The sequence below is a fragment of the Barbatula barbatula genome (assembly GCF_947034865.1).
Source record: "Barbatula barbatula genome assembly, chromosome: 22".
NCBI classification, from domain to species: Eukaryota; Metazoa; Chordata; class Actinopteri; order Cypriniformes; family Nemacheilidae; genus Barbatula; species Barbatula barbatula.
The window spans coordinates 17,779,836-17,806,816 of NC_136785.1; the positions used below are offsets into that span (position 1 = coordinate 17,779,836).

The following is a 26,981-nucleotide window of genomic DNA, read 5'->3' on the forward strand; positions in this document are numbered from 1 at the left end:
GCCTATGCACATTTGGGGCCAAGCAAGGGGGAGAACATTTCACATAACAATGTTTTGGCTATATTCATTCTGCCACACAAAACAGTGTTTCTAACGTATGCAAGTCTGAAACTCCAACTGGTCCAAAATGAGGCAGCTCAAATTCTTACACGTACTAAAAAGTATTAGTACGAGCATATTATCCTGGTTCTGTCAACCTTGCACTGGTTGCCTATTAAGCATCGCATTAACTTTAAAATATTGCTTATTGCCTACAAAGCCCTGCATGGTTTAGCTCCTCACTACTTGAGTGAACTTCTCTTGTATTACAGTCCTTCACGTGCACTACGCTCTCGGGCCTAATTTCTAGGTATTACCTAGATCGTAATCTAGGTAATACCTAGAATTTCAAAATCAAGTTCAGGCGTCAGTTGTGGCCTGGGGGTTAGAGCGTTGGGCTTGTGATCAGAAGGTTGCTGGTTCAAATCTCAGTGCCAGAAGGTCATGACTGAAGTGCCCTTGAGCAAGGCACCTTACCCCTGATTGCTCTGCAGTAATGTGTCACTGTAAAAAAAAAACTATTTGTAAGTCGCTTTGGATAAAAGCGTCTGCCAAATGAATAAATGTAAATGTAGATCCTTTTCCTATCTAGCGCCTAAACTTTGGAATAGTCTTCCCCATACTGTCCGGGAGGCAGACACACTCTGTCAGTTTAAATCTAGACTAAAGACGAATCTTTTTTAATCTTGTATACACTACACTACGTAACATATATATATTCTGTAGGTTTAAGCTGCACTAGTTAGATAAACCAGAACCAGGAACACTTCCAATAACAACTGATGCATTTGTTGCATAAAAGTCTCATGCTGGACGAACAAAGTGAGACCCAAGTGCGGTGGTAAGAGATGACTTTATGAGACTCGGTCAACGGGTAACACGAGAGAGCATACAAAACACTGAAGGGAGAGACCACTGATGACCCCGTAGGGAGGGACTGCTGATGACCCCGAAGGGAGAGTTCACAGATGATTCCGAGTGACAGTGTCCGCAGCACTGGAGAGTGTCACACCTGGAGAACCTGGGTTCTAGACCCAGAAAGAAAAGAGTGCAGAACAGTACTCTACTCTCAGCCAGTCTTGTCTCATTGTTCCAAGGTTACCAGAGCGGGCAGGATGTAGTCCAGGGTTATCAGAACGGGCAGGATGATAGAGCTTGTCTTTATTTGAAGAGAGGCACGGCTTGATGAGCATATCCAATTCATTTGAGAGAAGCCTCATTCGCATTCTGAGCATATGCGCTGGATATGGGAATTGTACTGATGCACTTGAAAAGCTTGCTGAGATAATTTGAGACCTGTTGTCCATTATTGTCCTTATACTCTCTGTAAGTACGCAGTACAACTCTGAGAGTGTCGATTCACTGGCACGGAACTATAAGCGCCACCAACCAATGAGGGTGATCTTTTATTTTAGAAAGCTGATTGGTCAAAAACATATGTTGAAGGCCAATAGCTAACAACCTCTTAATCAGCTGCAAATACACTCAGCTGTATTGGTGCTGTCTCACTCACTCATTCACAAAGTCACTTCACCATGCACAGGTTAATGCCGGGTAGTTTTATAACAAATGCCGGAATGCAAAAATCAGGATCCAGCTCAAAATAAGCACTGCGACAGACTGTTTTAGCGGTTTTAGCTGCATGTTAAAATAATGATGAGCTTAGCTCACCAAATAAGATTCTCTACCAGATCTATCAAGTTCCCTATCAAAAGCTACTCTCAATGCTGCGTTTCGAACGCTATAGGAGAACGTCTTTGTTCGACCGGTTGTGAAGCACGTGTGTCAAACACGGCAAAAATTATTTTGGCTTTAAATAACCTCGGCAGGTAATTTGGCTAATTGGATTGGATTCAATTTATTGTCATTACACACATACAAGTACCTTTAAGAGGGCGGGGTTGTGTTTAGAGTGTTTTCCGGGTTTACCGTGTGCGGGATTACTCTGACTTGCCGTTTGTTTTATTATTGTCCCTTGGTGAATGTCTAATCCCTTAATCGTGGTTCACCACACAGGCCCCCCCAGAATTCACCCATACAAACAGGGCCAGACCGAACAGGCAACCCAAACAGAACAATGCCGAAAAAATCAACGTAGAGGGGGGTGGACTAAACGGCCATAACGGCTACGCTTAACAGGAGAGGGCAGGGCAATGGGCAGAACAGGGGCTGGGGCCGGGGCTGCGGCAGGGGGCGACCCTGCCATGGGGGCTGGGCCAGCTGAAGTGGTTCGCCAATATCCACATGAGCAGGCTTGAGACTGTCTATAGCCACTCGCTCAGGCCTACCTTCCATATCCACAACAAAGTTCTTAGACCCACCCACCAGGACGCGGAAGGGCCCATCGTAGGGGGGGCCCAGCGGGGTACGATGGCCATCGTGGCGGATGAAGACGTACTTGGTGGATGGCAAATCCTTAGGGACATAGGACTGGGGGAGGCCATGGCAAGACGTTGGAGTAGGCATGAAAGCCTCGGCAATGCCCCGGGACACCGCCCGATGAGACACCACTGACCACGGGGCCGTGGCATCCGCAAGAAACTCACCCGGAACGCGCAGAGGCTGGCCATAGAACAACTCGGCCGATGAAGCTTGGAGATCTGCCTTAGGGGCGGAGCGAAGGCCAAGCATGACCCACGGGAGGCGGTCAGCCCAGTCGTCACCCGTAAGGCTGGCCCGTAACGCGGCCTTCATGTCCCGATGAAACCGCTCCCAAAGTCTGTTGCTCTGTGGGTTATAAGCTGTGGTGCGGTGGACTTTCACCCCCAGGCACTCGGCGACTGCAGTCCAAAATTCCGATGTGAACTGCGGACCTCGGTCCGAGGAGAGGGCGGACGGTGTGCGAAACGGGCCACCCAAGCCATAACGAATGCCCTTGCCACCTCAGCTGACGGAATGGAGGACAGGGGAACAACTTCAGGCCACCTGGTGGTCCTGTCCACCATAGTGAGGAGGTAGGTGAACCCACGGGAGGGGAAAAGAGGGCCCACCAGGTCCACATTTACATGATCAAAACGTCTCTCCGGCACTTTGAAGGGCGCCAAGGGCGCCTTGGTATGACGAGTCACCTTTGCGCGCTGGCACGCCACACAGGCAGCAGCCCAAGCCCTGACGTCCCTCCGCAGGCCCGGCCAGACGAACTTAGCCCCCACCAGCTTAGCAGAGGCCTTATCCCCCAGGTAGGAGAGGCCGTGGATGGCGTCAAACACCTTATGCGTCCAGCCAGCAGGTACCATAGGGCGCGTTGGCCAGTAGAGACGTCACAGAGGAGTGTAGCGTTGGCTGCGTCAAAAACCACATCCTCCAGGTGTAGCGCCGTAGTGGCTGTCCTGTAGGCTTGCACCTCCTTGTCCGTGGTCTGATCCTTCGCCATAGCAGTGTAGTCGAGGCCCAAGTGGACGGACCCAGCAACCGCCCGGGAGAGGCAGTCGGCAACAAAATTGTCCTTACCGGCCACATGTTGAATGTCAGTAGTGAACTCAGAGATAGCAGAGAGCTGACGCTGCTGTCGACCAGACCATGGTTCCGAAGACATTGCCATAGCAAACTTCAGCGGTTTGTGGTCAACGAAAGCCGTGAAACGTCGTCCCTCCAACAAGAAACGGAAATGACGGGTGGCGAGGAAAAGACCCAGGAGCTCCCTGTCGAACGCGCTGTATTTCCTCTCGTTGTCATGGAGCTTCCTGCTAAAAAAGGCCAGCGGCTGCCAGGCTCCGCCCACCCACGGTTCTCACACGGCATAATCAGAGGCGTCGGTAGTAAGCGCAACTGGGGCGGTCGGAGACGGATGTGCCAGCAGAGCAGCGTTAGCCAGCGCGGTTTTGGCAGCATCGAAAGCTGCAAGCATCTCTGGGGACCAATACAACACGTCCGCCGGCCTCCTACCCCGCAAACATTGTACAATGGTCGAATAGGTTGGGCCGCATGTCGGAGGAAATGGTTGTAGAAGTTCACCATGCCCAGGAACTCCTGCAGGGACTTCACCGTGTGTGGGCGTAGAAAACTGGCGACGGCGTCCACCTTGGCGGGGAGGGGGACGGCCCCCTGCGGGGTGACGTGGTGGCCGAGGAAGGTAATTGAGGACCGGCCAAACTCGCACTTGGATGGGTTGACAATGAGCCCATGCTCATCGAGCCGGCCGAACAGCTGCCAGAGATGCGTCAGGTGGTCGTCTGCAGATGCGCTTGCCACGAGAATGTCGTCCAAGTAAACAAATCGGAACGGCATGTCCCCGGCAGCAAGTGTATTTGACAAACAGAGCGCCCCCACCCCTCCCAGCGCGCAGGGATACGAAGAAAAAGAAAGGGCATCGATAAGGCGGCAGTTTGTAACATCCACCAACAGTCTGTAAGCGCAGAGGAAATCTGCCCCCAGGAGCAATGTTGATACAGCGGCCATGACGAAATCCCAGCCCAAACACCGCCCGCCGAAACACACCTCCACATACCGCGTGCCATAGCTACGAATAGGTGTGCCGTTAGCAGCGTCCATCGGGGGGCCATGCCTGCCTGCCATAGTGTCCACAGGCATCGCCGGCAGGATGGACAAGGAGTCAGTGATGAATAACAGCTTGCATTCACGGCCAGCGCTCATAGCCGTTAATGAGCGCCGGCCTTGGCTTTTCCCTGGGTTCCAAAACTGCAAGGTTGGCGACACTGCTTGGCCTTGGCCCCAAACCTGGAATGGTAATAACACCACCCGTCCTCAGGCTGTCGGCGGGCTATCACAGCAGCTGCGGTGTCCGGGTCTACCTCTGGGGGAAAAAACGGGGCAGATGTGTATTGGGGTGGCAGTAGCGCATGAACGAACTGCTGCCGGTTGGCGAGGAAAATCCTGTCCGCCTCCACAGCCAGTGCTCTGTAGTTTCTGGAGGAAGGGAGTGCGGAACTGGCCAGAGCAGGTGCTGGAAGCTGACGTAGGAAAATGTGTTCAGAGACAGCAGTGGGTCCGCTTTCTCCAGCTCCGACAGTTCAAAAAATTGTAAAAGGAATGCTTTAAGTGCCTCGTATTTACCGTCCACCGGAGGAGCCTCCAACAGCGCCATAGCCCTGGCTGTCGTCGAGGCATCTAAAGCCGCTACAACATGGAAATACTTCGTGACATCCTGCGTTATTCCTCTCAGCTGAAACTGTGCCTCGATGTGCTGAAACCACGGCCGTGGGTTATGCTGCCAAAAGTCCGGTAACTTGACGGTGGTTGCGTAGATAACACCGCCGTTAACTGCGCCGCTAGCAGCGGCATTTTCACTACCGTCGTTGTGAGACATAATAAAGAAGTATCCAACTCACGTCGGGGGTCACCAATTGTGGAGTGTAAGAAATGATGAGACAAGAGACGGAGATGCGTCGAGTCAACTTTACTCTCCACATAAAACAATAATAAAACAAACGGCAAGTCAGAGTAATCCCGCACACGGTAAACCCGGAAAACACTCTAAACACAACCCCGCCCTCTTAAAGGTACAGTCCCTTGGTGAATGTCTAATCCCTTAATCGTGGTTCAACACAAAGTCATGATTAATTCGGATGTATGAATACAAACAAGGCCTGAATTAAACTTGCCTATTTAACGGTTACAGACTATTTAAAAATGTCAAGAGCACCAACATATAACCTAGAAATGAACATACATTTAGAGAAAAGAACAGTCGTGTCAGATAAGTTTCTACAGATGAGACAGATACTTCTCATACTTGCTTTGGAGTCATATACCATGGAGAAACGGAAGGGTTATCAACTCCTTCGGAGGGGGAGGACCACCCTAACTCCAGGACCTCCTGCAGCTAGGTTTGACCTTTGATGATGGCATCAAGAAACCAGAAAAAAGGGAGTGGGGGGGGCTTTATGGCTTTGGCAAAGAATGAAACGATGCATGAATGATAACTGGAATAATAGCATTGATTCAAATTTGTTTAAAAAATTTGGAAGTCGCTCTACATAGCCTATTAGAGTTGCAAGATGAATACAGCCATTTTTAATGGAAGCAATTTATGAATGAGGGCATATATATTAGGAGTTGCATGAACTAGTCGACTAATCTAACTAGTCTAGTAGTAGATAAATGACTAGCGAAATTTTAAGCTTGATGCCGACTAGTGGTGGGTCATGTGATTTATTTTACACTGTACATTTAAGACGACTGACTGTTACCGATGTCATTCCCATCCAGATCAGCGGGATTCTGTCACACTACATTCACAATGTGTCCTGTTCTCATTCGCAACATTCACAATTTCTTCTGATGCCGCAAAACCTCGCAGTTAAAGCCTTACGTTTCAGTGCGCTAAGTTAAAGTGTCTGCTGCATTAACATTAGCCTAATAAAAATATTGACGTTGTTCTAAAGTCAGCGGCCGTCACAAACAAACTCGACAAATAGCACATGACACTTTCAGTTGATTTAAAAAAGTTTGGTCTGTACACATGCTTCAGATCTGAAGTAACGTAAAGCTGCTGTAGAGATCCACCTACTGCTCTTTTACTGCACAGCCCGCTACCATCGACCTCGCGCTTTAAAATAGTTTTATTTTAGTTTTGTTGTATTTAGATTATATATTAAGAGGGTGTTTAGCAAAACTGACTATATTATACATTTTAAAATGTATTTTTCACCCTTTATTATTTAAAACCAAATAAAAAGTGGTTTATGTTGTGAGACGCATCACCTGATTGAGTTCCTTTGACAGTAACTTTACAATTCGCTCACGGATGTTGTCAAAGGTTGGACGCAGAGTTGGGTTCAGGCTCCAGCACATTTTCATAATTGTGTACCTATAGGAGGTCATATCCAAGTTACTTGCAATTAATGTATTACTTTATTTTCCTCGAAACTTCGAAACAGCTTCTAAACTTACATCTCGAGAGGTGCAAAATCTGGTTGTGACATGTGATAACCATCTTTAATCATCTTGTAGAAATGTGCATCAATTGCAACATTTGGATAAGGAGCCATACCTAAAAAAGATAATAAAAAACACTATAATACAAATTAATTTCCATATTTGTAAAATTATCTTAATTATAATCATTCACATCCATTTCTAATAGGTTTCCGCAAGTATTTTAACTTACCTAGAGAAAAGATCTCCCACAAAAGAATGCCATATGACCACACATCACTTTGCACCGTGTAAATACATTCAAAAATACTTTCAGGTGACATCCATTTTACAGGGAGCCGTGCCTGCAAAATAAATAAAAAAAATTATTGAAAAACCCTTTCTAGTAGCAATGGAGGCTTTTTGTTTGATTTGAGTTCTTCCAACTAGTCCCTGCCTGATTTATTCTTATAAAACGGTCAGTTCTGGTGCTTGATTCTGATTGGCTGAGCCGAGTTCTAAGCCGTTATAAAATACCCTGATTTATTATAACGGCTGTCTGCTGTCATGATTCCGCCATCATGTCATGTTTATTCTTGGTCTTGCAGCGGAGTCATGGCATAGCCTTAGGTTTTGTGTGAGAAAGACATGGCTTTGTTTTGATTCTGACCTGCCATGTGCTTTCTCGTGTCTCGTCAGTGTTTCCCGCCCTTTTGTCTCGTTAGCCTTCCCATTAGTGTTTCATTACCTTCACCTGCCCCTTAGTAATTATCCTGTGTTTGTTCCCCTATTTAATGCCCTCTTGTCTATTGTCTTGTGCTCGTTCGTTGTACTGGTATGCTTTACTTTTTCATGCTTAATGCTATGCCATGTCTTTGAGTCGTCTCGTCTCGTCTCGTCTCGTCTCGTCTCGTCTCGTCTCGTCTCGTCTCGTCTCGTCTCGTCTCGTCTCGTCTCGTCTCGTCAGTGTGAGTGTTCTGTTAGTCTAGGTGTTTTGTAGTTGTAATTCTTGTCAAGTGTTAAGTCTTTAGTTAGTTCAGTTTGTGTACCCTGTTTTGTCACCCCCTCGTGGGTTTTTGTTTTGTTCCTGTTTTCTGTATATATTAAAGTCCTTGTTATAACCCCTTCATCTCCGTTTTGCTGCCTGCACTTGGGTTCTCTGTCACAGTTCATAACAGTCTGCATTACATAGCCTAAACATAGTTTGATTTACCTTGTTTTATTAAATCTTGCTAAGCATATGGAATAATCATTTAATTAAAGCAATAAACCGTGCTAAGCAGTGCATTTTATAACAGCTATAAAATAAATAAAAGGGGGTTTTAGGCACTCCGCTTTGTACCACAACATCCTTAGCTGTTATAAAATGCACTGTAACCCACTGCTTCTTGGGGCTTATTGCTTTAATTGAACATTGTTGTTACATACATACTTTTATAATTCAAACAAAACATCTTTTCAGTACTTACGTTACCCTTTACCACATAATTTAAGTCATTCATGATGTCTCGTGCCAGTCCAAAATCACAGATCTTGACTACTTTGCAATCGGTTACAAGAATGTTCCTTGCCGCCAAATCTCTGTGAATACACTAAGCATAAACAAATTAATTATAGTGCATTATAGACTATTTTGCGAGTTGTAAACAATAAGCACTTGCCAGGAGCACCACAAAAACAGCATTATTGAAACACTGTTTCTCATTTTAGGGATTGTAAAGTGGGTGGAGTTTTACCATTATATGGTGCTTGTTTAGACATACTGCATACACATTTATGTTCAAAACACAAGGAAAATATATTTTAAAAATATACATTAAAATATATATCAAAATATAAATATATTTGACTGAAAAACATTTGTGATTGCAAACCTAAAGCTGCACATCAATGGTATTGTTCAATATTTTAACCAATGAACTTGGTGAATGGGATGGCACGCCAGTCCCCGCCCCGTACATACAGGTATAAAAGAGTGCCCATTCATTCACTATTTTGGGCTGAGAAAACTGAGAGGCACTCTCGTTCGCTGCAGCGTGCCAGCACAGTGCCTGTGGCATGATGGACATAACATCTCGTTCCCTCCATCAAGCTTTGGAATGGAGCCTTGGTCGTTCTGTGGGCACAAGTGTATCGCAACAGCACGCTCTACCTGGGGTACCGACATAGCCCTTAGCTAATCCAGAGTCTAGGGAAGTCAGGACAACCAAGCTCGTCTAACGAAGGGGGCGCTCTAGGTTTCCGTGCTCCTCACGCTTTCCCGTGAACTTGTCACCTGGGCGGGACACGGTTCCCTGTGTACCGTATTCAGGTACCAAGCATCCAGCCGCAGACTGCGAGGAAGGCAGTGCTGTAAGCATGACTGACAATTCTGCATCAGTCTCAACCCGGGCTTGACCGGCCAAAGACAGGAGCTGCAGGGAGTCCTCAGAGTTTGATATCAGAAAGTCGCCATTCGTTGTTGCAACCGAAATCTCGTCCTCTTCATGCTGTGGCGTGGTTCCACTATGTTGCTGACTTGATTTGACTTGACCTCAATACCGTTATAGACATGTGTCGCAGTACGGGCATGTTGTATCCACAAAAGTAACTTCAGCATGCTGGGGACCCAGACATGTGACGCAGGTATCGTGCCTGAGACTATGGCGAGACATGTGCATGCTGTAGGAGAATTTGCTCTTATAGAAATATGCTCTTTGAAGACACCTCTGTCCAGCTACTGAAATGCCCAGGGAAGTCGTAAACACCAGGACAAGTTCCACTGCTCTGCGTCGTAGACCCAGTAGGAAGAATCGATGATCACTCAGCCTAAGCCTCGCAGGTTCCGAAGAACAAAAAGGTGAATAAATGTATGGTGCGGGGAGTACCATTTGCCAAGTTCATTGGCCTTTTCAAAAGTATAATCGGAGATGATAGGTTCTCAAGTCAAACCCCATTCTGTCAGTCTTGACACAGCGACGAGAGACCGACAGAAAGGTAACACAGGTTATGCATGTAAGGTAGTAGTTACCTTATTTATGCTTTTTCACATTTTTCTTGGTTAAAGTGGTCAAAAGTGGACAAAATAGGGGAATTAAATGGGTCCGTGACTCTTTCGTCCACTTGTGATACAATCGACCAAAATGCATCTTGATACCATGCATGAAGAGGGAGCTGCAGAATGGGGGCAGAAGAGCCACAGGTTCCTGACCCCTGGATTAAGGGTTATGCAAGCACCAGAAAGAAATATCATATGGTATCATAAAGTAGTTGCAAAGGTCAAGGCTGGAAGATTTGAAACTACAGTGAAATGTTGTAGATGCCTATTTGTGGTTGCAATTCAAATCTGAATCTAGAAAAATGTGTAAATATGTGAAATATATTTGTATCTGCCCATGTATTTTGTAAATGCCAGTTTACACATTTGTGACTATTTTTCTGCAACTTCAAATTCAGAAGACAGATTTGTGAGTTTTGTCCACGAGTGCAGATCTCAACATTCAACTCTAGTTTTTTTATTTTACAAGTGTTCACAAAGGGGCTGTGTGTGAACAATTTAGTGTAAAGGGTACAAATACTTGCTTTACAAGTTCACAAATTAAAAACCACATGCTCTCAAGTTTTGCTACTGGTTTACATTCACACATGTCTCTACGATGTTCTGATGCAGAGATATAGGTCTTGTTAAACGGTTGCCAAGTTTAGATGTTTTGTTGCTATGGGCGTAGCTTTGTAGCTTAATGAAGTTCCTGGGATACCGATTGATTGCCTGAGTCAAATCTCACCTCAGCCCAGCTCCTTGTCTCTACGACAGTGTGTTGCAAATATATCCATCTGGACTTTTTATAAAGTTGCTGTAATTGGTTGCTATGGACGTGTCTTACAGTTTTTCTCAATTGTTTACACACAAATATTGGTACTTGAGACACAATGACCTCAACATGTAACTCATGCAGGAACCCCCTGAACCAATTCTGCAAAACTACAAGCACAATTCCTGCTTAACACTCACATTGCAGATCTAAAACACTTTTTTCAAAACACTACACACAATTCTCTGCATTTGGCACAATTTTCGGGCAGAAAAGTCTCTTGTTTTCACAAGGAACACACTGCCATTCAAATATGCACACTGACTCATCACATGGGCAAACACCTGTCACAAACGCCTATACCCCTTCTCCAAGCTATGGAAGACGCATGTGGAGATATAGCAGTTGATGCTTTTCACGGCTGGACTGAAAAACATTGCTTGTGATGTGGATGAGGTGCTGTGGCCAGACCCAAACCGAAGAGAAGACTCAGCATCGTTTTTGTTACTGTAACTGTATACATCTATATCTTTATACAATCTTCTGTTGTTTTGTATGGTCACCACTGTAGTGCAACTTTCCGTTGGTTGGGATGTACACTGTACATTGTTTTTGTTGGAAAAATAAAATATATTTGTTATTGTGTATTTGTGTGTTCTGACTTTAAAACTATTTTATTTTTACTATTTTATATATATATACTAAAAATATTTTACAACACACTTATGTATGTACTGTCTGTATAAGTGTAACACTGAACCAAATAAAGAGCAAAGTCATTATGATGAATGGAGAAGGGTTTTCCATTCTTCATTGTAACGTCACGCCAGCAGAGGGAGCCCTCTCCCGAGTTCTGACTTTGTGCCACGCCATCTGCTTCATTGATTACTTCCTGTTTGTTTTACATTTAAGCATGGCCAGGCTAGCAGGATTTTGCGAAGTATTGTTTGTCGAGCTATGCTACTGAACCTTACTCTGTCTTTGTCATGATCACATTGGAGTTTGTACCACCGCCTGTTTCAAGATTGTGCAGTTGCCTGTTGATTCTAATTTTTTCTCGTGGGATTACAATAAACCTCTGCACATGGAGTCTGCCTCAGCGTCCGATTCATTACATAATACTTCGCCTTCAATGACTCCTTCGCCTTCAAAGTTACAAGCAACTCTGGTTTACCAAAACGACATCCTCAAGGGATATCAAGACCAGTTGGGCAAGATGCAGGCTGCTAACAAATACCTCTCGCAGTATCTCCACTCGTTACCAACTCCTGCACCTAAGAAAGTAAGTTTTGCTTTTCCCGATAAATTTGATGGATCAGCCGAGCGATGTAAGGGGTTTCTCCGGCAAGTGGAAATCTTTTTCAGACATTAAAGGGAGGAGTTTGACTCTGATGAGAGGAAATGCTTTTTTAATGTCTCTATTATCTGGTAAGGGTATTGATTGGGCTTCAGCGGTTTGGGAGACTGACAGCAGAATTCAGAGATCATATGCATATTTTATTCAACAAATCAGAGAAATATTTGAATATCCAGCAGGAGGTATGGATGTTTCTACACAACTTCTACAATTGAACCAAGGACGCCGATCTGCCGCTGACTTTACTATTGAATTCAGAACGATTGCTGCTCAGAGTTGTTGGAATGATGTTGCACTCAAGGCTGTGTTTCAACGAAGTTTACATGTTGATTTACAATCTGAACTCGCATGCAAGGGAGAGGACCTATCATTTTCTGAGTATACAACACTAGCTATAAAGAGTGATAATCTCATGCGCAATAGTCCTGCCAAGTCAAAATCTCCTTCTCCGAGAACCACTCCGATAAATCAATCTTTCCAAATATCCGATCCAGTTCTACCTTATGCTCAATCCAGCCCTGAACCAATTCAATTAGGAATTACCAAGCTCTCTATACAAGAGAAATCACGACGGCTAATACACAATTTGTTTTTATTGTGGAGAAGCAGGCCATATGAATGCGGTATGTCCACATAAGGCCCGGAGGACTACGTCATATGCTAGCCGGGTGAGTTTTAACCAGATGCCTCTTCTTGCTACTAAATTCCTCACCATCTGTGTCAAGATTACCACTGAAGGTAACCCTTTGATTCCACAGCGTTGATTGATTCTGGATCTGCATTGAATTTAATTCATCAAGATATCGTCAAGAAATTCAACGTCCCCACACAACCCTGTGATCCACCACTCAAGATCAACGCTATAAACGATAGGCCCATTGGAAATGGCATCATCCAACAAACTCTACCCGTGCAACTACAAGTAGGATCTTCTCATTCGGAAGCTATTTCATTCCACGTAATTGACTCCCCACGCCATGAAATCATCCTAGGATATCCATGGTTATTCATGCACAATCCTATCATCTCTTGGCATTAAGGTGAAATTAGGCAATGGTCACAATTCTGTCTTACTCACTGTCTAAGCACCATGGTTACCAAGCCCTGTTGCACTACAAGTATTGAAGGCCCGAATTCCTCTTCTATCTCTATTCCACCCTGTTATCAAGAATTTCATGAAGTCTTTAGTAAGACTAAAGCAACTATTCTTCCACCCCATCGTCCTTGGGATTGTGCTATTGACCTCTTATCCAATGCGATGCCTCCCAAAAGTAAGGTTTATCCGTTATCACGACCAGAATCTCAGGCTATGGAGGATTACATTGAAGAAGCTCTCAAGTCCGGTTTCATTCGACATTCTACTTCTCCTGCTGCGGCAGGGTTTTTTTTTTGTGGAAAAGAAGGAAGGAGGACTAAGACCATGCATTGATTACAGAGGTTTGAACAATGTGACCGTTAAATTCAGTTATCCATTACCTTTAGTACCTTCTGCCCTTGAGCAGCTCAGAGAGGCGACAATTTACACCAAGTTGGACCTTAGAAGCGCCTACAATCTCATCAGAATCAAGGAGGGTGACGAGTGGAAAACAGCATTTCTGACCACTAGGGGTCACTACGAATACCAGGTCATGCCATTTGGTCTTGTCAATGCACAAGCAGTCTTTTAATCTTTCATTAATGAGATCTTCAAGGACATTCTGAACAAGTACGTAGTTGCATATATTGACGATATCCTCATTTATTCCAAGTCTGAAATGGAACATCAGGATCATGTCAAGACTGTGCTATCCAGACTATTACAGAATCAACTTTATGTAAAGGCTGAGAAATGTGAGTTTCCTGTTAAACAAACCTCCTTCCTGGGATATAACATCAGCAATCAAGGTATAGAGATGGACAATTCAAAGATTACAGCAGTCATTGAGTGGCCTCAACCAACCACAGTCAAGGAGCTTCAGCGGTTTTTATGATCTGCTAACTTCTATCGACGCTTTATCCGGAATTATAGTATTATGGCTGCCCCTCTGACATCTTTGCTAAGAGGTAAACCTTCAAGATTGAGTTGGACTGAAAGTGCTACACAGGCCTTCAGTAGCCTCAAAAACAGTTTCACGACTGCACCCATCCTCAAACATCCAGATCCTAACCTACAGTTTAAAGTAGAGGTTGACACTTCAAACAATGGAATTGGTGCGGTACTATCTCAACGCCATGGACAACCAAGCAAGCTCTACCCTTGTGCATACTTTTCAAGAAAGCTCACGGACGCAGAACGTAACTATGATGTCGGCAACAAGGAACTTCTATCTATGAAGGCCGCTATAGAGGAATGGAGACATTGGTTGGAGGGTTCCGCGCACCCATTCCAAGTTATAACAGACCATAAAAATCTGGAATATGTCAGGAGTGCCAAAAGGCTTAATTCACGACAAGCACGCTGGTCACTTTTTTTTCAAGATTTCAATTTACCGTGATGTACAGACCCGGCAGTAAGAACAGCAAGGCTGATGCTTTATCCAGGCGACATGATCACCCCCAAGCTGAATCCACTCCAGAATTCATTTTACCACCTTCCGTGATCATTGCACCCATTACATGGGATTTGATGGAGGAAATTCAAGCTGAGCTACAGAATGAACCTATTCCACAAGATTGTCCCCCTAATAACCAATACGTCCCCACAAATCTTCGTACAAGAGTCATTCAATGGGTCCATATGGCTCTCTGTTCTGGTCATCCGGGCATCTCAAGGACTCTTTATCTTACACAGAATTCTTTCTGGTGGCCATCTATGGTTAAGGATGTGGCCATTTATGTCAAGTCCTGCTCGGTCTGCGCTCAGTCAAAAACACCCAAGCACTTACCCTCTGGTTTGCTACAGCCTTTACCCATTCCTCAACGTCCTTGGTCACATCTGTCTATAGTCTTTGTTACCAATCTCCCTTCATCCAATGAATTCACGACCATCTTAGTTATCATTGACCGCTTCTCCAAATCCTGTCGGCTTATTCCCATGAAGGGTCTACCCACTCCCATGGAAGCTGCACAAGCTCTGTTCCAACATGTCTTCAGAGTTTATGGCATACCCAAGGACATAGTTTCGGATAGAGGAGCACAATTCACCTCACATGTATGGAGAGCTTTCTGCGGTGAATTAGACATCAATGTGAGCCTAACCTCAGGATATCACCCTCAGTCTAATGGTCAAGTGGAACGATTAAATCAAGAGATTGGTAGATACTTGCAATCGTACTGTGGTCAGAACCAGCATAGATGGTCAGAATTTATACCATGGGCTGAGTACGTACAGAATTCTTTAAGACATTCTTCCACTGGGATTACTCCCTTTCAATGCGTGCTTGGCTACCAGCCCCCCATGTTTCCATGGTCGGGAGAACCATCTATGGTACCTGCAGTTGATGACTGGATGCTTCGTAGCGAGGAGGTGTGGAACACTTCACGTTTACGTTTGCAAAGGGGGATCCAGGAGTTCCAGGCCAATAGACGACGTCGTCCACACCCTCCCTACCTTCCGGGTCAAAGGGTCTGGCTCTCCACACGGGATTTAAAGTTGCGGCTACCTAGCAAGAAAATGAGCCCAAGGTATGTAGGCCCATTTAAAATCATAAGACAGATAAATGAGATCACATATCAGTTGGAGCTTCCCGTTAATTATCGTATCGCTCCCTCCTTTCACGTTTCCCTCCTTAAACCGGTCCATCCGGGTGCTGACCCCAACAATGAGAGTCCGGAGCCACCTCCACCGCTGGACATTGGTGGATCCCCTGCTTATGCGGTAAAGGAGTTGTTGGGCTCAAGAAGGAGGGGGGGGCAGCTCCAATATTTAGTGGACTGGGAGGGGTACGGTCCAGAAGAGAGATCTTGGGTAAAATACCATGACATCCTGGATCCATCACTTATCAGGGAGTTTCATCTAACCAGACCCGATCGTCCATCACCGCGACCATGGGGGCGTCCTTGTGGAGCTCCAGGAATTGCTCCTAGGAAGGGGGATTCTGTAACGTCACGCCAGCAGAGGGAGCCCTCTCCCGAGTTCTGACTTTGTGCCACGCCATCTGCTTCATTAATTACTTCCTGTTTGTTTTACATTTAAGCATGGCCAGGCTAGCAGGATTTTGTGAAGTATTGTTTGTCTGTTGCCTGTTGATTCTAATTTGTTCTCGTGGGATTACAATAAACCTCTGCACATGGAGTCTGCCTCAGCGTCCGATTCATTACATTCATAGTGTTTTATAAAGAGCACATCAGTGTTCAACTAGTTCTTATAAATGTCTATTCATTTGATGGTTTGTGTGTGTCATTTGAAAACAAAATACCATTTTGAGAAGAAAGAACATTGTTTTGAATGTGAAGTTTCATTTTGCAGGAGAATTGATGGGTTTTGCCCATTGTGTTTTTTGATTTGTGTGTAGAGTTCTGAGAATTTGAGGCATGCTTTCAGAAAATGTAATAGCTTCATGATGATCATGTGACACTGATTGGTTGCCTGAGTTAAATGAGCCCGCCTACTTGTCTCTATGACACTGTGTTGCAAAGATATCCACATGGACTTTTTATAATGGGAGTCTATGGGATCGGTTGCTAGGTTGCTGCAAATGGTTGCTATGGACATGGCCTAATAGCTTCATGATGATTATGTTACACTGATTGGTTGCCTAAATAAAATGGGCCTACCCCTTGTCTCTAAGTGGTAGTACGGCGAATATATTCAACGTGGGACAGGGAAACACATTATATGGATATATTTGGGGAATTTTGGGGGCTCTTACACCGCAGGGGTGCACCTAGCACCCCATTGTGAGGTAGATTCTTACAGAGACTGATAGCCTTTTCAAATGGGGTAACCCGCATGTTTCTACAAAATCCTCGCTTGGAGCAACGACCCGTCACAGTTCGGCGCAATGTTAAAAGTCAATGTGTTTTTTCGGGTGGTCTTTTGCTCCCCCTGTCAAACACCCCCACCCAATTGCTTATAACAGTATCTAATGCGAAGAAAAAAATATTTTCCTTTTTTCTAATGGAAGTCTATGGGACCATTATAAGTATACAGAAATGTTGGGGGGGCTCTTACGCTCCAGGGGTACAACTTACACCCCCATTGGGAGTTACGTTCTTACAGAGCCTGCCAGACTCTTCAAACGTGTTGACTCGCAAGTTTCTATGACATCCTCACTCTGAGTAATGAGCCGCTGAAGTTTTTGGCAATGTTAAGTCTATTGGAATTTAGGTGGTTTTGAGAGTCCGGTTTTCGAAAACCAGAACCCTGATCAGTTAGAACAGATAACTTCAGACTAGACTGATGGTTTGTGGAAAGTTTGGTGGATGTCGCTTGAAAGCTCTAGGAGGAGTACCAGTCAGGAATAATAGCAATCATAATAAACTTAGCACAAAGAACATACTGTTCTCTTTCAAGCCAACATAATAAAAGCATGAAACGTTTTAAACAAACAACTAGCTATTACAAGTGTGATCTGATTACTCTAGCTGATTGGGTGTCCTGGGTGGTTGCATGTAGAATCTCAAAAGGAATACAATTACTTTTTCCACAATACCTATATGTAATAAAGCGTCTACAAATAACCAAGAAATGTTACATTTTTGGAAGCAAGGAAGTCCATTCCTCGTGCCACCTGATAGGAGAACTTCAGCAAATCAATATTATCCAATGCCCATGTTTCTTCCATTCTTTCATTGCAGGACCCTAAGTACAGACAAGTGCAAACATTTTAACAATGCATTCCTTTTTTAAGAAGGTAATTTTAAAGATACTTCTGTTATTACTTTACCCTGAAAAAAGTATTTTGATGTCTTGGTTGATTTTGCATTCTGGTAACCAGTGGTGTTTTTACTGAGAGAGAAAATATTTATAATTAAGAGAAAACATTTACCACCAGGTTAGTTATCACAGCATTTTCCGTAATTTTTATTTAATATTGCTTTTGTTCCACATTGGACATTCGGGTCGAATAGGAGTCCTAATGCAGGGAAGGTTAAAGATCTCAATATATTCAAATTATTAAGTGAACAGGGACAGAATACAAACAAAGATGAACTAAAACCAACCACAAGATACAACATAAAACTAAATGTTAACACAGATAACAAGGGATCCAGAATAAAAGTTTGCTTTCACATAATATATGTCTGTGACTGAGCATATTATTTTTTTATTTATAAAAAAACATACATGCCTTTATTTAAGAAAAATATCTTATTTACAATTTTTAGTTTATATTTCATTTAAATTATTGGTAAATATAAATAAATACATCTAAACACTTTCTAAATAGACAGTATATACGTGTATGTGTTTATAAATACAAAATTAATTTGCATTGCACATAGACATATACTGTATTATGTAAACACAAACTTGTATTCTGGGTGTGAATAATCAGTGATTTAATCATTTGACAGGCCTAGTTTAAATACAATAAATATGCAACAATAAAATAAATTGCCTTCTTCTTGATCATTAAAACCATTAATGTATTATGTGTTGGTGCAGTATTTATTCTGGATCCACTGTTTTTCACATGTTGTCATGTGTGTCAAAATGACAGTAAATCCAACAGCATAAATCCAGAGTCTACGACTGAATGTAGGGTAGGGGTGAAAGGGTGTATCTAATGCATACTATATAGTATCGAAGTACATAGTAGACATAACAACAATACATGAAAAGGGTGGAGAGCCACGAATAGGAAAAAAATAGAACTACAAAAATAGCAAGCTACAAATATGGGGTCAAGCAAACAAAAGCACAAAGTGCAAACTTTCTTATGATGAGGTAAAGGGGTAAATGCATATACACTACTATAAAATTGTTTATAGATTTTGGCTAAAAGGTGGCACTGTTTCCAAATTGTTGTGAAAGACTTTACTGTTCCATAGTCCACACTCATTTAAAGTCTGCGTGTAATTTAAATTGAAAACAAAGGGTGTTTTAATCCTTAATTTGACATTACAAAGGCTGCCAGATTGAGAAAGGTGTTGGGCAGTTCTTGATTCTGACATGGGAATTGATCGGAATGATGGAAGTAGAAAGCCTGGCCTAGAAAGGGAAGATGTTTTTTGGAGGGGATGGTAATTTTATACATTTATAGCCCATACAAGTAAATTATTTATAATAAACATTGCAGTATTACATGATAAAATATAAATTGTTCATTTTATGGTGGTGGATTTGATGGTGACTTTAAGTTGAAATTTTCCAATGATTCTATGGTAGACTTCAACTAAAATATTTTTGTGTAAACACTATTTTGTGAACATTTCAAAGCTTTGGACTTCCATTCTGCATGCTGCTTTGAATTTGGTTACAAAGTGTGTGCATGAGGGAAATGTGTGGGCATTTGAAATGTGGAGAAATGTCTTTAGCAACACTGGGCATTCAATATTAACATACTAGGGAAACATAGCAGTTATTTATCAAATAAGAATACAACATAGTAAGGTAAGTATCCACAAATACTGGTGATTACAAGACAGTTAATAATCATGGACAAAGGACAAAACAGACCACTTAATTAACATTCTGTAGTAACATATATTTTTAACTTACACATTCTTGTAGAGGTTCGAATTCTCCAAAAAACTTTGAACGCCAAGAATATTGTTTACAAAGGTTTCAGCTCTTTGACGCAAGAAGTTTAGAAGATCCCCATGGCAGCAGTACTCTGTGATCATTAGCATCGGTCCTATAGCAGTTCAAAATTCAAACATAACAAAATAGCTGTCAATGCAATTTCAGATTAATTGTGTTTATTGTGAATGGTTACATGCAATCTGTTAGAAAACAGACACATGGCTCAATAAGACTTAACAGCTTTCACCGTCATTGATATAATTTAAACAAAACTAACGAGTAATTCATTAGCCAGCTGTAGCTTTAGGTCACCTTCAATAGAAATGTCTCAAAAATGTAACTATTCATCTTTGCTCTACTAGAATTTTGCTGTATGAAACCCCCAATCCCCAATAAAGTACACATTGACTATTTGTTGTAATGTTGGTGGAAATGTAATGTTTTCTTTTCATTCACATGGGCATGTCTTTATAAAGTTTGCACATCAGAAATTTCTTGCCATGCCTCTATATATTTTAAATATTTAAATAAATAGCAAATACAGGCCCGGCACTAGGATGTCATAACTGGAGGGGCATTTTAATGCCATGGGGAGGGGTTATTCTGACTGATTTCCTCCAGATTTCCTTTTCATTATACACAGATTTTAGCCGATAAAGAAAAAGGTGAAAGTGACAAATTTGTCAGATATGGTGACTGATTTCCTGCAGATTTCCATTTCATTATTCACAGATTTTAGCCGGTAAAGAAAAAGGTGAAAGTGACCAATTTGTCAGATATGGTGACCCATACCCGAAATGTAACCTCTGCATTTAATCCATCCAGTGAGTAGTGAACATACATACATTCATGCACCTGAGCAGTAGACATACTAGTGCATTTATTTTAGAGCAAACAGGAGTTCCTTTTCTGTATGGGCATAGTTCTTTTCAGCCACAGATAGTGTTCTTGAAGCATATGCTATGGGCTGTTGTCTTTGCATAAATGCAGCTCCCATTTGAGGCATCCGCCTGTACCTCAACAGGCTCCTTTGGATCAAAGTATATCAGCACAGTGGCCGTTGTTATGAAAGAAAGCCACTGCCAGGTTTTTTCTTTTCTTAGGAGCACTGCAGTTTGAGTGGTGCAGTAAGTGCGGCTTCATTGGGTATGTAATACCGTATCATACCTAATAGCTGTTGAAGTGCTTTTCTGTCAGTAGGAGGAGGAAAATGCATGATTGCTTGCACCTTCGTGTCATCTGGTTTCACTCCTTTGGCTGCGATTACGTGGCCTAAATAAGTGACCTTGTTGACAATGTGTTGGAGCTGGTCTTTAACTTGACATTACATTTACATTTATTCATTTGGCAGACGCTTTTATCCAAAACGAAGTAGTTATATACAGTGGCACATTACTGCAGAGCAATCAGGGGTAAGGTGCCTTGCTCAAGGGCACTTTAGTCATGACCTGCTGGCACTGAGATTTGAACTGGCAACCTTCTGATCACAAGCCCAACACTCTAACCCCCAGGCCTAACACTCTAACAGCTTGCCCGAAAGCACATTGCCCTGAAAGCTGATTCCCCTGAAACACAGAAGCATAGCTTCTAATAGCTCAGTCTTTGCCGCAGGTAGTGATGTTATGAGGGTCTCTACTTTTCTTATGAGGTCCAACTGAACACATGCCTGTCTACTATGTGGGGCCGTGTCTGATGCAGTGGTCACAAAAAATTATTTCAGTTGTTTTATTTTTAAGTTGCACTTGTAGCCTGTCAACACCTTCTAGGATGATGTGAGTGCCAACATACGCTACAAGCACTGTCTTTCTTTTCCATATTCACAGGAGTTTGCAGCTGATCAATGATTTTCTTTGGTAGGACATTCGCTCCAGCCCCTGTCTTAATCTTGATCTCGACGACTGTACTACAAACAGGTTTGTGTGCCAGCTAGTGATGAATCCAGGCACAGTAGATGCTCTGTGTTTGCACAGTGCAAAAGAAAAGGCCAAGCAGCTAATGCTGAATTGGCACCATTTTGTTATCGGACTTATTCTGTTTTCTGGAAAGAAAAAAATTCTTTATTGTTACTTTGAATATCTGTTTTAGGAATGTTCCAGTATAATATTTCAAATTATTTGAGCTGTGTTTGTGTGGCCGAAGCCAAACTTTTTGTTATACAAATAAATGTTCATTTAATAGCATTTTACGATTAGCGTATCATTTTAATATCGGATATTGTCAGACTAGTTCTAACATCACTGAATCTGATAACATCATGCTTAAAGAAAATAATTAGATGAATTAAAGTGACGATCGGTTGCGGGTCGGGTGCGGATATCTATATCATAAAATTATATGTGCGGGCGGATGGCGGGTGGATAATTGATTTGAAGCAGCGGATACGGGTGACATTTTAGCTCATCCGCGCATCTCTAGTGCCAGCCTATATAAGACTTGTTTGCTTGTTGTACAGTCCCTGTAAAAGAAGTGTTCGTCTTTCAGCTCTGCATCTACATCATGTGTGATATGTGTATGCGCCTGCATCTGTCACGAGTGAAGCTCCTGCTTCGCTCCTCGATCGCCACCAGAGGGAGACATCTCCAGAGTATTAACACTTACCCGGACTCCACTTCACATAGACCCACATACCGGAACCTCATTGGACTGCCTACTTAAACCTCTCACTGATTCACATTCACTGCGAAGTCTTGTTTTGCCCTGGCACAAATTCTGAGCGGTATTCCTGTCTGTTTATCCCGTGTATATTTTGGAGAGTTTACTTACCTTGCGATTGTTTGCTGCCTGCCCTGATCATCTGCCTGTTTTGTGACGACGAGATTGCCTTACCCTTATATATGTGTTTGCTGGATATTGACCCTGCCTGTACGACAACGATTGTGAAGATTAAAGTGTGCAAATGGATCCTCAGCCTTCTGGTGTTTCGTTACAGCATCTCCTCGTGTTAATTATTTAATTTGTTTTACTGCAACTTTATTTATTTTGATAAATTCTTTGCAATGGCATTCACATCCAGTGTTTCTGATGACACTGCCATTGTAGTCGCCTGTGCTTTTGTGACCACTTTGGTTATATAAATGTTTTTTTGGCCAGTGCTAGATTGACAGCAGACGTTCACACAGTGCTTATCATGTCCCTATTATGAGTTCTTCCATCTCATTGAATTGGCACGTGCAAGCTTTGAATCTCAACTCTTTTACAAACTTGTCAATGTCAGCATGTTCAGAGAATGTGTGAGCCCAGAACTGATGGCATTCAAAAACAGTATTCTTTAGAACCTCTGATAACTGTTTGTTTTGTGGATCCTCATACTCAATTTCGAGCGAGTTATAAATTTCTAGGGCCTCTTTTCCTATACAATGTAACACCACAGTGATCTTTTTCCACTCAACTTTAACCGCTAGAGCAAAGGCAGTGAGATATAAATTGAATCTTTGCTCCTATTTGCTTCAGTTTTACGCGATGTTCCTCTTCAGAGTGAACAGTGGTGGCGGCTGCAGCATTTGCATGTTGTTTAGCCGTGTTCTTTAGTCTTTCATTTCTGTTGAAGCGTGTGTCTTTAATTTATACATGCAGTTGATTCTGACACCATGTTGTATTCTTTATTAATAAGTGTACGTTAAGTGTAACGTACGACAGATGGATGGCTGCAACGTGCAAATGAAAAACAAGCTACATGAAGGCGCCGTGGAATTCAGTGCCCAAGGTGGCGTTTCCTTCATTGATGTCAATGTCGCTGTCACTAACATAATCATGGGAAAAGACGACCAGCTCTGAACTGCGAAGATAAATCAGACTTTATGAATAAAACTGAACGTCAGGGATACCATCCGGGTCTACAACTCCAGCATGGAAGATATAGTCCAAGATTGAGTCAATCCAGATGATGATTGGGATGTCCAGTCAGAACAGGGAACATTCCAAAGACAAGAGCAGAAACTTAAAGATTTCTAAAGAGATATCTCTTTTGTCCGTGTGGCAAGTATTCACTGAGTTTCAGTTCATTTTAGTGATGCGTTTCAGAGATAAACGCATTCTGTTTATTTTCTGTATTTTACAAAGCGCAAAGTTTTGTTGTCATTATGAGTGTGCACAGTAGACCTTTCACAGTTTTGAATGATGTTTTGGACTGATTTGTATGACTCAAATTACTGGAATATTTTTAATCTCTTTTGGAATATTTTTAATCTCAGTGATGGGTCGACGGCTTGGTCTCAAGAAAACTGTGGGGGGGTTCTTTATGGGGGACTATGGCCCCCTTTTCACCCCTTGGTGCCAGACCTGAGCAAATATGCCAATTGTCTAAAGCTGGACATCATTTTTGGCAAAATCTTTGACTTACCTTCTTGAGTACATGCCCCCAGAAGATTAACTATGTTGTCATGTGGTCCAATATAACTTAATATTTTTAGTTCAGACATCAGTGCTTCTTTTTCCTCAATGCATGCACTTTCTGTTAAATTGAGAAAAGAACATGTTTAATGTATGTCAGTCAATTGGCGGACCGCGGCCGGATCGGGACCTTTGCTTCGTTCCATCTGGACTGCAAGACATTACATTTACAATTAGGCATTTGGAAGACGCTTTTATCCAAAGCGACTTACATAGCATTATCCTATACATTTTACATAGGTATCTGCAATCCCCTGGGATCAAACCCACAACCTTACTTTGTTAACGCAATGCTCTTACCACTGAGCTACATGAAAGCTTGACATAGCCCAATAAATCATTTAAAACATTTGACTATTTTGGTTGTTAGATTGAGCCATGTGTCAGTCTCTTTACTGTTTGCTATATGTCTCCAACCTTTCAATCAGGGGCCTGTTGCACAAAGAGACCAATATGCGTTGAATTATTTTATTTAGAATGTGTGCTTTAAATTTTGGTTAAATATGTCCTGCGGTGGCAGAGGAATTTGGGGTTTTGTAAAAAAAAAAGTTTTTATTGATTTGGCCTCTTATGATGTGTAGGCTGTATACTGTGTGTAATACAAGCTTACAGGGAGGCTACTGCATCCATTCATTTGTCTGTTCAGTTGATGTGTATGGATTTGTCCTGCATTTATTTCAGTGTGCAGACCTCAGTGTTATATACAGACCTTTGAATGTGTATTTATCCTTTTGTTGTATAATACGCTTTGATTCTGTGCTTTCCATCTTGTAGTGTCAATGTGTGACTTCGGTTTCGAAAGGAGCTGATGGTTTACCTGCTTGGTTTTATCCTTATTCAATAAAGGAACATAATGTTACACTTTGTTTTTAAAATTATATGGAATGTGTATTTTATTCGACGGAGTATTATGGCCACACCGAGGAAGAAGGAAAAAGTCATAAATGTATGAGGCTGATTCTTTCTGCGGAAAAGATGCATATTCTTTTTACAGTCCTGATACTTATGACAATGTGATGCTGATGTGCCAAAATATTAAGTATTTCCATGTTTGTAAAACCATACTGAAGAACAATTCCACAAAATTGTTCCAACCACCCTACCACCTGCCCACTGGATCCCATCCCCACCCATCTCCTCCAGGCCATCTCTCCAACGGTTGTGCCTGCTCTGACCCACATCATCAACTCTTCGCTCACCATTGGGACATTTCCCACAGCGTTCAAAGAGGCCCGCATCACACCGCTTCTAAAGAAATCCACCCTCGACCCTACACTGCTAGAAAACTACAGGCCTGTCTCCCTTCTTCCCTTCATTGCCAAAGCCCTGGAGCGAGTTGTGTTCAACCAGCTCTCCTCCTTTCTCCTGCAAAACAACCTCCTGGACAGCAATCAGTCTGGTTTCAAGACCGGTCATTCCACAGAGACTGCACTGCTCTCAGTCATCGAAGCCCTGAGACTGGCAAAAGCATTATCCATGTCATCTGTGCTCATCCTACTGGATCTGTCTGCTGCCTTTGACACTGTCAATCATCACATCCTCCTGGCTTCTCTCAGTGCAATGGGTGTCTCTGGAATGGCGCTGCAATGGTTTGAGTCCTACATCTCGGGTAGGTCATTCAGAGTATCGTGGAGAGATTAGGTCTCCGCGTCCCAACAGCTCAACACGGGGCTGCCACAGGGCTCAGTGCTTGGACCGCTACTCTTCTCCATTTACATGACATCCCTCGGTTCGGTCATTCAGAAGCATGGCTTCTATCACTGCTATGCACAACTCTACTTGTCATTTTACAATGGCTCCCTGTTGCCGCCCACATAAAGTTCAAAGCTATGCTCCTGGCCTACAAGACCACCGGCAGTAGGGACTGCACCATCGTATCTCCACTCGCTAATGCAGATCTATGTTCCTGCCAGATCACTGCGGTCTGCAAAGGAACAACGACTAGTGGTACCATCCCAAAAAGGAAAAAAGTCACTCTCCCGTACCTTCTCTGGATCTGTTCCACATTGGTGGAATGATCTACCTGCTGCTACAAGATCAGCAGACTCGGTTGCCATATTTAAAAAAACGCATAAAAACGCATCTCTTCCGTCAACACGTTGCTGATTGATTTATCCTAATTCTCTTCCCTTTCCTTCTTTAAAAAAAAAAAAAAACCTTACTAACCTCACTATTCTTAGCTTTGTATACTGTGCTAGGCTTTAATGGACTAGTTTGATGCACTTATGTATTTTGTTGCCTATGTTGTCATAATTGCTTCCAATGTTTCCTCATCTGTAAGTCGCTTTGGATAAAAAAGTCTGCTAAATTACTAAATGTAAATACCCCGCAGCTGTCATTTTAACAACTGTCCTCTAAAACAATGGGTTACAATATTATAACTTCATTCTCAAGTCTGTGAATTTTCTTTTTTTTTCCTCTGTGGCCCTAATATTCTATCATTTCATATATAGCCTTACGGTCTATGGGAAACTGTTAATTATCTAATGATAGCAAAATTATCTAAAATTCATCATTTTTCCAAAATGATTGAAATTAATGATCAGAAACGTTTAAATAATGACAGTGGGTCTAGTTATATGTGATAATGTATAGTGGGCAGTGGAATAACTATTGGTTTCCGTTTGTGGTGACTGCTGACTTACATAAGGGATGAGATTAAATAGATCCTGGAATTTAGCCTGGTCTGGAGCAGGCTAGCTCCACAGAATAAATCTCCATGGTAATTTATACCATAACATATCCTGCTGCCACCTATCCATCTTTAGTGCAACCGGATCATGGATAAATTGAGCCAGGATAACCAAGATATCCCGGCTTAATCCCTTATCCTAGTTTTGTGCAATAGGCCTCTGATTTGTGCTATTTTGTAAACGTTTTGATCTATATTTAGCATTACCATTATGATCAGCATGTAAACGTTTGTGACCATGTAAAAACCCAGGCTAGAGTCTCAAAATCTAATTAATCATTAGATAAT

General features: G+C 42.7%; 1 protein-coding gene across 4 annotated transcripts in view; it reads right to left on the minus strand.

Annotated features, from left to right (window-relative positions):
• The window catches only part of csf1rb (colony stimulating factor 1 receptor, b), a 74,581-nt gene that overhangs the window by 20,977 nt on the left and 26,623 nt on the right, over nt 1–26,981 (minus strand). For all 4 annotated transcript variants that reach the window (XR_013788245.1, XR_013788246.1, XM_079486558.1 and 1 more), the window contains exons 14-21: nt 23,952–24,062; nt 19,589–19,724; nt 17,811–17,872; nt 17,619–17,725; nt 8,325–8,447; nt 7,109–7,220; nt 6,892–6,991; nt 6,703–6,808 (exon numbers count right to left, since the gene is read on the minus strand). Coding sequence is in view for 2 of the 4 variants with exons in the window: in XM_079486558.1 (XP_079342684.1) it covers nt 6,703–6,808; nt 6,892–6,991; nt 7,109–7,220; nt 8,325–8,447; nt 17,619–17,725; nt 17,811–17,872; nt 19,589–19,724; nt 23,952–24,062 (857 nt within the window). In the remaining 2 variants the exon portion in view is untranslated. The remainder of the gene's footprint in view (nt 1–6,702; nt 6,809–6,891; nt 6,992–7,108; nt 7,221–8,324; nt 8,448–17,618; nt 17,726–17,810; nt 17,873–19,588; nt 19,725–23,951; nt 24,063–26,981) is intronic.